General features: G+C 39.9%; 2 protein-coding genes across 4 annotated transcripts; one reads left to right on the top strand and one right to left on the bottom strand.

The window, feature by feature from the left end:
• On the bottom strand, positions 1 to 819 carry LOC129595686 (uncharacterized). The gene has a single exon (XM_055492766.1). The coding sequence runs from the start codon at positions 817 to 819 to the stop codon at positions 1 to 3; it is 819 nt and encodes a 272-aa protein (XP_055348741.1).
• A 3,589-nt stretch (positions 820 to 4,408) lies between these two features.
• LOC129595660 (protein phosphatase 1 regulatory subunit 3B-B-like) lies at positions 4,409 to 8,724 on the top strand. Of its 3 annotated transcripts, none has more exons than XM_055492733.1 (2): positions 4,409 to 4,585; positions 7,385 to 8,724. In XM_055492733.1, the coding sequence occupies exons 1-2, from the start codon at positions 4,547 to 4,549 to the stop codon at positions 8,372 to 8,374; spliced, it is 1,029 nt and encodes a 342-aa protein (XP_055348708.1). In that variant the 5' UTR covers positions 4,409 to 4,546; the 3' UTR covers positions 8,375 to 8,724. The 3 variants fall into 3 exon arrangements, with proteins under 3 accessions (XP_055348708.1, XP_055348709.1, XP_055348711.1); XM_055492734.1 differs by lacking the exon at positions 4,409 to 4,585 and adding an exon at positions 6,477 to 7,297; XM_055492736.1 differs by lacking the exon at positions 4,409 to 4,585 and adding an exon at positions 6,477 to 7,279.
• The last annotated feature ends 5,699 nt before the right edge of the window (positions 8,725 to 14,423 follow it).

Here is a 14,423-nt window from a genome sequence, read left to right on the forward strand (position 1 = left end):
TTAATGATTCTTTTCAGACTGTCCCGCAGATTTTCGAATCCAGTAATGAAGAAAACAGGGTCGAGTAGCGACTTGATAAGATACGTGATGGACGTGATTTGGAACCACATGGCTGATGGTCGGAATTGTATCCACAATCCACGGCTGGGCCGACACAAGCGACAGAAACGGCGCGTAGAATACCGATGTGCTAACAGTCATCATGGACAGCATGAAGATGGCTTTGCATGATTCGTTCCGCTCTCTCATGAGGCGCGCCGCAGATGACCCCTCACTCGTTTCCACTGGTCCACTATTATCAGTCCTTACAACGGCGTTAACGTCCATGCGCTTCGGCATGCTCGTCTTGGCACGCTTGCGCATCCGCCGCCACAATTTCCAAAAAAGCAGCGGATACGCTACCAGTAGGACGACGACAGTCAGATCGATCATGATTAGCTCGAACACGACGGTAGTCACCGGTTGGACATGCTGGAACAGCGTGCAGTGGTACGGCGCCGGTGTACGGTACCAGACGGCATCCAGGATGAAAATCGGCAGGCCCACCAGGTGTGTAGTCACCCATACAGTGCTGCACGTGGCCACGGCGATACGGTAACTATGGATGGTCCGGTAGGAGAAGGGATGGAAGACCGCCCAGATGCGAATAACGGTCACCAGCGTCTGCGACCATAATTGGCAGGAGCTTAACGGGAGTATCATGTAATGATACACGGCACACGCGTGCCAGCCCGGGTACCAGTTAGGCAGTGCGGTGAAGATGATGGCCAAAGACATACTGAAGGCGGCGAAGAGGAGATTGACGCCCAACAGATTCATTACGTAGACAGAGAAAGCTGTGCGCAGTTCACGGTTGAGTACCTACATTATCAGGACTGAGCCATTGGCTATGATGGCCAAGATGCAGATGCAGGGTTTGACAATCGCTGACCAGTTCAAGACCGTATTGGGCAGGTCGGTCGCATACCAAGAATTATCATGGCCGGGGGCTGAAAATGTGGAGTTATTCTGCATGTCTTCGTAATGTTACAAACCTGCTGCCGTGTATGCGTGATGGAGCACTTTAGACTGAAATGAATTGGGTTTAGTACATAGTATTACATTCCGTCAAAAACATGCTTATGGAAATCCAAACGCACTTCCGAGAAACGATTCACCCAGTGTTCAGAAAACAGAGATATTAAAAATACAAGGAATGTATACTGTTCGAGGAATCTGCCGTCAACGGCAGTGCTCGACTTCTGCCAGTTTAATTATGTAGACCCCGGCGGCTGTGGATGCTTTCTCCTGGTTGGAGGACCTGCAACCAGGAAAAAGCATCCAATGGAGGTTGGATATCTGCACATTGGTCTGCTTCCTGTATTCATACAGACGGTGAGCGTCAAAGATTATACAGTACCCTCACATGTTATTATTACTGTAGCCGCCCGCACAAGTTGCCCCACAGAGTGAGGTATACGGATGTTTGGCCTCACATTGCTCGCTGTTCAGCGCAGTGTGTGCAGGGAGAAAGCAGCGGCCGGATCTGCCAATGGAGCAACTTGTGCGGGCGGCTACAGTATTTGATTTAGTTACCATGAGGTTAAAACCCAACCGTTGCGCAGCCGCACATCTTTGCTTTGTAATCAACGGAAATAGGTCTAGGTCGCAGTATGCAGATCTGCTGCTCAGCTCGTCATTAATTCATAAAACCGTTTGTTGATCGCAGTCTCTACGTCTTTGAATAAGCAATACTCGTATGCAAGAGCTCTTCCGGCTCTACACCCTACGAGGGCAATAAAATGATAACTGCAAGTATCATTTCGCAAGCAACACATTTGTGTCTATGGTCAGCTGCTCAAGCAATTGGTCGAAATCATTTTAAAAATTGTTTCCTGCGATACAGTTAAACTAAAATGATTGTATTATTCTTTAAAAATTAGAAAAACCATTAGACGTGCTAGAATCTTCCAGAACACTCTGATGAGCTGCGGACACAGTACTAAAACATCCACAGAAAAACTGAACGTGCCGTAGATCATATCCTCGATATCTATCACCAAAAAACTTGCAGACGCTTGCATCAAAGTCTTAAAACTGAACGGTGTTATGCAATTTGTCTCAGCAAGTTATCAGTGGCGCCCACCTTGACAAAAATTGTGCTACGATGTTTCCTTTGCCTTTTGTTGTTTAAACGTAATGAATGTCCTGACGGCTAGTCATAACTATCTAGTCATAGAGATTACCGATAGTCATAACCAGCAAGACATTACAGAACACAGAACTTGCTTGATCACGGTGTGCGCTGTACTGTTTGTGAGTACGGCAATCACTGTCGTGCTTCAGCGCCCCTTATTTACGTATTTTCTGTGACTATTAAAGACATATGAAAACAATTTAGAGAGGTCATATTTACCGACACAATATCGTTTGTTAAAAGCACAACACATGGAGAAAATCCGTAAAATTATGTTTCAGGAAGTAGACGTGCGCGAACGGCACCATATCGACAGCATCTTTTCAAATCAAAATACCATAAATTTTATGTAAGCCCTCTGTAAACTCTGTTACAGTGGATTAACGAATTTGCGGCACCCACCGTTCACCCCCTCCCCCCGTAATGAACTCCCTGCACCATTCAAGCTGAAAAACAAGGGCACCTCCGAAAATGCCCCACAGGGTATGGTAAATAAATGTCCAGCGCAGTAAACCTAATACCGTCGTTAGACCGTAAATTGCTTTATGATTTAATCTTAATTTAAATCACTTTCAATTTAATCATACAGCGGATTAGTGACCGCAGACCTCTAACACACATTTACCATGGCTGCATGTTTGAGTACAATCCATGATGATTGATAAAGAAGAGAAAATAAGTCAGTTATTAACGTGACCATTGTCCCATGCAGACTAAACTGAACAATAACTCGCAGAGACACGGTAAAACATGTACCGATATCTTTCCGAGTCCAGGTGGACTGTCCTCTAGTCAGTGCTTTTTCCTGTCTTTACCGGATGCGTTATTCATAAAATTTTGTTAAAGTTCTAAATATCATGGCGTAAATTAAGATCTTTATTTGCATTTCGCTGCAGGTTTTCCTTGCATTTAATTTTATGAATTTCGCTTGAAAACGAATTGCGCTTGAATTTTAAGAATTTCTGTTTGAAAACTGATACCGTAACTTTTATGCAGAAAGTTTGACTGGCTGTTCCGCGGGCTTTTTCTTTAGTGGGTGATTGAATATTGTGTAATAATAATGGATGGTTTATTCACCACGGTAAATAACATTGTCATTAAACAAATCAAATAAAATTTGATTCAGTTCGCGCGAGCGGCAGGAAAGCACAATTGTCTAAATCAGTTTTGAGTTGCCTTTCCGAATCCACTTTCAAGCGTCGCAATAAATAAAAAGGCTGAAGCCTTCATGCATTCTTAATTAGATCTAGGTACTGGTATATGCCTATGCACTTTTATTAACACTTTCATGCCCATGAACCTTACCAATAATTATTATGAGCGCAATTCAGCTTTTTGAGTATGATTACTATTAGCCGAGCACTGCCACACAGCCAACTGCAGATTAGGTAAAACTAATCGAATAAACTACAATTGTATTTTGTCCGTGCCTTCATGCAGGGGCCGCTCACAAAATACCATTATTGTTTAGTGAAACGATTGTTTAGTGTGTGTTGCGTTGTTGCTTGTCATGCATCCCGCATATTTGCATTGTAATCGTCCTTTCCCCATATATTTATTATAATCCCTATACTAGTATACCCTATAATTCCTTCTTTAAAATTACCGAAAAAATTCAGGTGCAAAGTAGTGGAGAGCAAGCGGTCTTTTACCTTATTGATGCTTCCGTTGCGCGAGTTTTGTTTACAAAACTTTTAAAAATAGGTTATGCGTGCCTTTTCCCCTAATTTTTAATAGGGGTTTTTTGCCGCATAACAAGCAAACGGAAGTCAGTAAAGGTTGATATATTATACTTAACTTTATTCGTACCGCATGTTGCAAAATACACACAATACCGCACACGCAAAATACAGTACATGAACAGTGAACACATAGTGCATACAATGAATTCAATCACACTGTTTGCTGCCACGCGTTCCAAGTCCACTGGGCGAAGTCTGCTAATTTTAAGTTGAGATTTAACTCCTACAGTATCTGTACGAGTACGACTGTAAGTTGGACTAACAGACAGAGAACGATGCATGCACGATCGCTTCACGTGCACAGTATGTGACAGAACTTCTTATTGGTGGGAGCATATGTGATGCTGAGAATCGGCAGCAGTTAATATTATGTGATGCTGAGAATCGGCTGTTACCCTGGTATTTCTATTAAATGTGACGACAGACTAGTAAAACCACTCGTCTCAGTTGTGCTTATGGCATAGCTTTGTACAACATATATATACCTACACACTGAACGCGGTATACCTCAAAACGAATTTCTTAATCTGTCATTCATTTCTGGTCTGCGACTTTTTTAAATTTCAAACTACGCATGTAAATATCCTTTACATGAATAATTCATAACTTTTATTTTATTCCACACGGCATGGTTACTCGCAGTTTCTCCAAGGAGTACGAGGCTGAGGCAAGTTGGCTGGACAGACAGCAGCAGCGATTCCTAGTACGAATAACCGTGACTGTGCAACGTTGCTAGCCACCAGTGGGTGGCAGCATGCACGAACCTGTATTAAAAATTGAACACGAAACGATGTATCACTTTGTATCTTCCGGTTTTATTTTCTTAATCTGCGTTCTGTCCATTGTAATACTAACAGCTTTTAATCGCTAATTTGTGAATTTTGAATTATCTATATAATAAATCGTCTTCTGTAGCCACTCAGACTGTATATTTAAAGGAAGTCGTTTGTTGTACTGTTAAGTGTTAAGTATGCACCCACTACGCCGCATAGAAAATTCGGAATTTTTTATGCTAGCACTGAACTGCCGAACTGTGGTGGTTGACCGATCTTGCGCATTACCAGTCACAACTATTCGTGTTATCAACCGCAGCTGCCGTCAACTTGCCTCCTTTTCGATTTGTCTTATCAAGATTTTACTTTTTTTTTAAACGTGGTAATTTTAAAGATAAGTGTGCCTTTACAGGGCGAACTGTATTATTGACTAATCACGTAATTTAGGCGCTAAAAGCTTAGTGGCACATGTGCACTGTTTAGTGACTGGTGAGCTATCATGCTGCTCACCGTTAAAAATTAAAAACATTTAAGAATCGAACGATTTTAGCGAAACAACTGAAAAAATTAATATTTTTCGTTAAATTTCTTACAGTTTCTGAGCTAAAGCCTTTATTATACCGTACTATTTAATTTATTACAGTAAAAAATGAGCCACGTAATTTATTCTAATGAAATTTAATATCTTTGCGCGAAATATAAGTGTGGAGCTCGCCGTATTCAATAATACACACATATTTTCCTGAGTACATGAAATTACGAATACATCGAGTCAGTAATCAGTTATAATAACAGCTTATATTATATTACTGTGTTATATTTATTATAACTTAATAACACATATAAATGATTACAGTCAGTAATCAGTTATAATAACAGCGCATATTATATTACTGTGTTATATTTATTATAACTTAATAACACATATAAATGATTACAGTCAGTAATCAGTTATAATAACAGCGCATATTATATTACTGTGTTATATTTATTATAACTTAATAACACATAATGTTACTAAAATCTTCGTAAATTGTAAATATAGTGTTACTGAATATTATGATGTTATCATGTCCTTAATTCCTGCCCTCAAGGTGACGAATTTTACTACCTAAAAGCTCCCTGGTTTAGCGAGAAAGTTGGCACCTCGCATAATTTTTGACCGGGCAACTTGCTGTACACAGTGCACACTACACACAAGCGGTACGATGCGTATCAAAGCGGAAAAGTGACACTCGATGCAAGCCATTTTACACTTGAACCGGTTTGGCGAGTACAACAGTTACACAACCGATTCCAAGAACAGAGAGAGTACCGCGAACGTACTCGTACTAGTATTTAACCAGACATAATACAAGACAATCCTAGACAAGCCAAGAAACAGACATAAAACACACAGACAAGCGGTTATATATATATAATTATATATATATATATTTATATATATATATATATATGTTTATATATATATTTATATATATATATTTATACATGTATACATTTATATATATATATATATATATATTTTTTATATATATATATTTATACATATGTATACATTTATATATATATATATATATATTTATATATATATATATATATATATATACATATATATATATATATATATATATATATATATATATATATATATATATATATATATATATATATATATATATATATATATATATATATATATATATATATATATATATATAACTCGCTTGTGTTTTAGTTTCTCACGATTTACGTAAACAGTGCGAAAAATTTTGTTGCTACTGACGCGAATAAAAAGACAGTACTATTAAAAAAATATATATATATATATATAAAATTTCATTTTAATGGTTGGTTTCCTCTGTGTTCAACAACAATGGTTACACACTACGGTTATAAAACGAGGTTTGATGGACCGTCGGTGTTGTTACGAGTAACCGAATTACCCAAAAGTCAGTTATGCAACAGCGAACTGTAAACCGATACCGGCGCGATTGTCAAAGTGCACAAACATTTTTAATCACCTGAAAAGTCACTGGGGATGAGCAAGGGCAAGGGCAAGAACAAAAATAACTTCGGAATATTCAGACAATCTTAGAAGTCTAGAAAATCCACGTTAGAACTGGTCATTCGTACAGGTACACATTCACGTGTTTCCGGTTGAACTAGCACCTGTGAGATGTACTTCTTCACTACAGATCTCATTTGCACGGCTACAAACTACTATAATTATCATATCGCCAGCAAAGGCTGACAGATGGTATCAAACGGGCGAATAAAAGTTGCTGCGTGTTTTTGATCTGTGGGTTTGCACCGGAATTGCCGGGCATTCGTGCGCGATCGAAGGATACCGTACTGTCTGTAGTTGCTAATGGTTTGGTCCAGGTGAGGTACTGTATATTTGGACGTGAAAATCGTAATTAACGATTGCGATTCAAATGACGGGTGTGGTATTTTGCTGTACTAGCTGCCACAATTAAGTTAACCGGCAACGTCACTGTAGTGTACCTCGGGGCTTCTGAGCAGATGGGGAGTTTCCAGACAGGGCCAGGCGGGATAGCGCTTCTGGGATATGAAACTGCAGAATGGTATCGATAGCTACTGCTGTAAGGCCTCAGCCTGTCTTCCGTTAACAAGGAAGGCAGCCTACTTTATTAGCCCGAGGTTTGCATTAAACATGACTTTGGGATTAGGTTGAATCTGCAAATGGCCAACGGATTCCACACCCACTTCGCTTACCTACCGCAACCGGGGAGAGCTCACCCGTAGTCGCTCAGTCGAAAAACGGCACCCAGTCGATCCTCAGCTGCTGGAGCAGCCCGCGTGTCGAGCGTTTGTACCGGCAGAATTCGCTGGAGGACGGCTACACATCTGAAGAGTCCGATGGTAATGAGGTGCCCCCAATGATCTTTATCACGAGAAAACCTTCACGACGGGGTTTCGGGCAGAAAAGCGTCACCACCACCAGCAAGCCCATTATCAAAAACTATGAAAACAAGAACAGAGCGAGGAAGACAGTCCGCTTCGCAGATGATGTGGGGTTGGATCTAACCCGTACGTGTGAATTCGCTGAAATGGAGGATGACGGTTACTGCGGATCGGGTGCGGAGCCGCGCGTCGACCTGTTTGACTCGTCTGCCAAACCACAGAATGCGGATAATATGGTGGTGGAAATATCTGAATGGCAGGTTAATTTCAGCCAACCGGCAGCTGATTACATTGCCTTTCGGGAAAAACTGGATAGCAATGATGTAGCACTGGAGAATGTGATAATAAAGCAGAAGTCAGAGAGTTTTTTGGGGACCATCAAGGTGAAGAACGTGTTCTTTAAAAAGGATGTTATTGTACGCTGCACCTTTAACGTCTGGCAAACGTACTCCGATTTCCCTGCTAAGTACTGTAGCAGTAACACCGACCTCTACGATACGTTTAGCTTTGAGATTTCAATTCCGGAAGAGGCCAAGCAGCGTAATTTAATTGAATTCTGCGTGGCATTGCGGACAGATGGTAGGGAGTATTGGGATAGCAATCAAGGAAAAAATTATCAACTGATTGCGGGACATACAAAGCGCGAAGGCGCACTGAACAAGAGCACAGATGCATACAGAATCGAAACGCACAGCAAATGTTGGGGCGAATTCGCCAGTTGGAACCAGCTGGAAAACCATCAGCCGTATTGGTGATGTTTGCGACAGCTACTGGTCTGTTACAGCGGGTCCTCCATAACCGACATAATTATTCTGTAGCCAGGCGGTGCGCAGCCTAACCATCAGCATCTAACTCATTCTTGCATTTCCAATCACTTACTTACTTAAACGCTGTGCGCGTAATGCAATTATACAAGAACGGGTACCACTAGTCAGCGGTTGGCTGTTAAGCAACCGTGAATTGACACAGTTGTGTGAACCACATGCATATGCTACCGAATCACTAGTTACTAGTTCGCTCTTGGTACTTTGAGTGTACATTTTTGTTTGTCTGGTCTGGGAATCAAAGCTGTGTGTGAATCATTGAATTTCGAGCAATGGTTTGTTGCTGAAAAAACATAATAATATTAGTACTCCGTTTTTGCTACAACGCCTATGGCACGGTTAGTACACGTTAAATTTTGCCGGGCATGTGGTTTGCACTTTGCCTGGAATCCACAATATCCCACAGTATCTTCTACGTATCCTTCCTTCTTGTATCCTACAAAATCGTATAATTTTTTACTCATGCCGTATCCCACCGTATATCTGCAATATCCTTAATATGCGTCCCGAATGTATTCCACTAGAAACATTACCCGAATATTTCAAACATACTCGTCGAATACAGTAAGGATCTGTTAAGATACGTTAGTATACTGCAGCTACTGATACCTCTTAAAATTGTATAGTTATATTCAGCAGGATACATGAAACACCAATAAATTGGTTCCGGTCCCCCATGCCGGACACAAATAAATCGGTCCTGGCAATAATGTCCCCCATGCCGTTCACCTACCCATAGACACCTTTGAAGTGGCCACCTGCGTTAACTGAATGGGCGACATACCTTCGAATGGCCAGGCTTTAGTTATTTTTGCTCCAGAACCAATTTTCTTCCGGTTTTAGGTCAGTTTTAGAAATGTAGCATCGCAGCCCTGACACTGCACAAAAACTGCCTGGTGAAGCTTTGTAATAAGGTGTAATAAATTAGCCTCGATTGCGCTACTGATGTTGGTTACTGTAGCGTAGTGGTTTGGCACCAGCAGCTGGCGTGTCTGTGCAAGTGTAGTACGTACTATACCAGCCAACCTCTGTTGTCTTCGAAGCGCTTTTTCGATTGTGGATGCTATGATTTTGAATTTTTATCATGGAAAAGTCTGTTAACGTTTAACTGGGTTGCGTTACCAGTTGGCTAAAGAAAGTGTGCGGTTTTTTTGAAACAACTAACTGAGTAAAGCATTACGCGTCCATCTTTTTCAGTTGCAGTCTTTTTCTTTTTCAATGCAATTAAGATCCACAGTCACTAGACGAGAAGTATTTAGCTGTCTCGTAACAATTTACAGTTATTCTGTGTACGCGCTTACAGAAATTTGTTTAGTTCGCTGATGTTGTACCTTTTAGCTTAAATTTTAAGATTAATGCAACAAACACCATTTCGTAAGCATCCAAAAAAATTGAAATAGTTGAAGTATGCTTAAAAGTTATGCTGGATAAATTGCTTGCAGCTACGCAACTTATTTTATTTCGCTTTGACAAGCTTGTAAACGCGAACGCAAAACTAAATGCCATAAAAATCTCTAGAAGTTAAACTACTGGGCACTAGAAAGGGCACACAAATCGAATCCCCGTCTTCCGTACGCATTAAAATTACTCTTTCCTTATAAGTACAGCTGCTTGCACGCTTACTGCATATGCAGTAGAAAGCGGGTTTACGACTTTGCGATAACGAGAATGGTTTGAAAACGATGGCCGGATATGTGTTAACCGGTACACATCTGTAGATTACATAGGTATAATAAAATTCCAGACAAGAAACCATTGTCGACAAAAGTACCTTTTAAAGTACTCCCAGTATCTACTCTGTCCTAAAACAGAAAATTAATTCTCTCTGAGGGGACCGTGCCCTGGTCGAAAGGAGCCTGCAGTAAAACGGGGTGAGAAAATCAGGTGTACAGGCTAGCAAAACGGGGTGGAATACGGTGTCTGTACCGTTTCTTTAAATAAATCTTCTTCGATTCATGCTGCGCAGATCTGGTACGGAAGTCAATCAGGACATGTCTGACTGTAATGCAAACCGTTTAAAAGGGCATAATGGCACGTTCTGTGTATCCATGAATCCTTTGAGACATGTAACGTACAGATATGTTCTATATCCCGCTTGTCCCATTGCCCGATATCTGCCTGCAGTGACTACTTTATAAAACTCACCGCCGTTCACGTGATTAATCGAGCGATGGAAGTGGTAGCGTGGGTTGCTGACATTGTCCCGGGCTATGCACAAATCACTGGGCGATTTCAGAGAAAAATTCCCCTATGACCCAATACAATTTAGCAGCAAAACCCTAGTCGTGCAATTACATCAACTGATACTGACGTGGATAATTGTCTTATTCCAGCTCTCTGTATACCTGGTATAGTATACCCTCGCCTGACTGCCCTAGAAACAAAACCCATCGATCCATAAAATGACTGGTACCGTCAATAGCGGCACGAGGCCCTGCTCGCTGAAAGATTACATGTGGCGTGCTAATTTTTGATTAAAAGCGTCACACATCCAGTACACGCAGTGAGACATAACATGGATTCCTTTGCAGCAGCCTAAAGGGTAAATGCTGCTGGTGCAGTTGGATCATTAAGGAAATTAACCTTGAAAAAGCCCTTCACTTCAATTTTTCAGCTGTGGAGGCCGAGAATTGTCCCAACTAATTGTCCCAACTAGTTTGAAAACATAAATACAGCAGAATTTTGGGTCACAAAATTAATAAAACGCAAACAAAAATTCATAATAATACAAATAGTGAATTATATCCAGCATTTCTGTTAGGTATTCGGGTAATCCAATCATTCTGATCGTAGCGATAGGGTGGTTTTCAGGAAAATCATGGTCAAAGAAAAGCTAGCAAACTCATGCGCACAATGCTCTCGTGAGAAAACTGAGGTATCACAAAGAAAACACAAAAACAAACAGAAAAAACACAAAACAGATAAAAAACACAAAACAGCAATTAAAAATTACTACAAGCAAATTAATGCAAATATAAAGTCATCATAGCAGACAAAAAATGCAAGCAAAATAGAGTCTGAAGAACGAGTAACAGGTTTGCCAGATAATAAAAAAAAGAAATAAGATATATGCTCACCAATATATAAAAGCTTCTCTGTCATCGCTCTTTTCACAAATAAAATAAACTATTTCAACTCAAAATAATGTGTAGCTCAAAAAATATAATTTTCGGTTCCTTAAATCATTATAAAACAACAGTAAAACGTATACATGAATGAATATTAGAAAATAAACTTTAACTGAAAACCTTTGTTTAAATACGGTATGAATATAATAACAATCATTGCTTAACCATTCTATGATGCAATGCATTCTGTAATACATCTTCTGCTTAATTTACTACTTCGAAATGTTTTCCGTTGCCATGCGGTACTGACTTTTCTCTACGGCACGTATTTGATATGTCTGATCGATGCCAAAATGAAGATGATAGACATTGTGCATCGGTAATTCATTACCGCAGTAATAGCAGCTTGCTTCACCATAGTCTGTTTCTTCCGATTCGACTTTCGTTTGTGTAGAGCGGTCTTTTGCTCTTCTGTTGGGAAAATCAGACGAAAATTCCATGTTTACAATTTTGTTCAACTTTTCTAAAACCTCATCAATTTTTTTCGTCATTTCATCAGTTTCCGTGGAATGCTTCTTTGTTGCATTTGCAAAAGGCAGGGTTAAAGATACTGCTGGTGTTTCAATATTTTGTTCACGAGTCCTGTATTTCACAGGATACAATTCTTCAGCTACTTCTAAAATATCCTTCGGTGTTTTCTTGCCCATGATGCGTAACTGCATCGCTGTGTGCTTGTCCCGCATTCCTTTCAGAATAAAATATCCTTTTTCTGTCTGGTCCATATTTGCGTCAGCGTGTTTGCATAAGTCCAGGATGGAAAAGTAATACGTCCGAAAATCCTCATCGTTTCCTTGCTGCCTCGATATCAACATATCGATGGCTTGCTCTGGTGTGCCGACTTTTCCAAAGGTTTTGAGAAATTCTGTTTCTACTGCATTCCATTCGGCTGCAGCATTAACTGGACGGTTTTTGATCCATTTTCTTGCGGTACCAGCTAAGACTTCGGGAAATCTTCTTGCTTTTGTGGCGTCGTCCCACGCATACGACTCGGCACATCTAAGGTAAGATTCTAGCCAAGTTTCCGCGACCTCGTGTGGAGCGGCTGAGAACGGAGGGGGCAATTTAATCTTCGGTCCCTCTGCCATTCTTTGTAGTTCTTCCTGACCGTTGAAATCGTCGTCTTCCACTTTATTTTGAATTAAAGATAAATTTTCGTAGTCTAAATCCTCCTCTTTATCCTTCAAATTATTCTCTTCAAAATTTTCGGTGTCCGATTCTTCTTCACGAACGTCCTCTATGAACGCAGTCTCGTGTAAATTCTCTTTTTTTTTCGTCTCCTTCAATAAGGTCCTCGTTAGTTTTTTTGTTCCAGATTTTCTTCCAAATTTTCTTCAAGGCTTGTGTCAGGGGAGACTTCGGGGGTTTTTATTCTATCTGAAGCTCTTTTCACTTCTGGTATGCTTCTTTTTACTAAATTACTGTTGCCTCCAGGATTCCAATATTTACTATTAATCTGTTCTTCTGGTACTATTGGTGGTGGCAGGTTCCTTAGTCTGTTTGAAACGCGCTCGGCAACTGTACTATGTTTTAAAACACTACGCTGTTCTTGCGGTTTTTTAGGCGCAAGTTTAATTAATAATTAATAAAAAAAAATTTGCAATTTTTTCGATAAATATTATTGTACCGACCAGATTTATACCAATTTATTTAAATAATTATTTTGCTGCTGGCAAAATCAGTAATATTAAGGCATATCGGAATTCTCTCGTTTTATGCTTCGCTAGCTTGCATCGATCACGGTTACGCCCTTCTATACTAGTATCTTACAGACCACGGCCAAAGATCGCTCCAGCGAACCTGTATGATACGACTATGCGGTGAACTTGCACAGTGTTACTATTTGCGCATCAGTGAAACCCTATAGGCACTGATTGTTGGTGTCAGCAAATCGTGTACATAATGAGTAAACTGCTTTTTTGTTTTATCCAAGTAACACCAATCACAATAATTATCGTTTCATAGAATGAGTACTTTTAAATAAAAATGCTAATTTGTTCGGAATTTTTTTTAACTTATTTCAGTTCAGCAATTCGTTTTTTTTTGTTATTCCGTTCAGATAGATTTGTAGTCTTCTTTTCACTAAATTTTACATATTTAGTAATACCTTAAAACAAACTAAATTTTACAATAAGATCAAATGGAAACTATTAAAATAATTCAAATATTTCACACTTTACCACGGACTCAGTAAAAATCATCTTTACCACGGGCTCAAATCAAAATCATACGACTATCTGTATGCAGCTGCGCTATTACGGACCAGGTAACAACAACAGACAGATACCTGTGTCGTCTGCGACTATCTGTAATGAAAGTGACCTATGGTCAGTAGGACCACTTTACAATACCTGTGCCGCAAGTGGGCTTGTATTAAAAATTTCCTCGAGGACAAATCCAAAACTTATACAAAATTCATTTAATAATTGTGCACTTAATAAATTTCCCAGCAATCCAGTACAATAATCCAATATAAATCAATAACATATAACTTCAATCCATTCAAAGGTCACACTAACAGGTTCATCCTTCACGCCAATTTGTCACAACAATGGTGTGACGAGTTCTTTTACCTGTGTGTGACCTATTCTGTGTGTTGTGTGTATATGAGCCCTATGTAAAGGTCAACGATGACCAGTACCTATGTAGATTACAAATGAACCAAACAACCAGGTGTACACGACCTTTTAATAATCTTTGACCATTGCCCACTACAGTATACTATTAGAAGTGATCACTAGACAGAACGATACTCGACTGATACTGGACTGAATTGAATGTCTTTGGTGGGCTCTTTATATATGGATCGAAGCCGGTTGGGGTGTGATCGTGAATCATCCCTATGATGTCATTAT

This window comes from Paramacrobiotus metropolitanus, unplaced genomic scaffold (genome assembly GCF_019649055.1).
Source record: "Paramacrobiotus metropolitanus isolate TYO unplaced genomic scaffold, Prichtersi_v1.0 Parri_scaffold0000081, whole genome shotgun sequence".
NCBI classification, from domain to species: domain Eukaryota; kingdom Metazoa; phylum Tardigrada; class Eutardigrada; order Parachela; family Macrobiotidae; genus Paramacrobiotus; species Paramacrobiotus metropolitanus.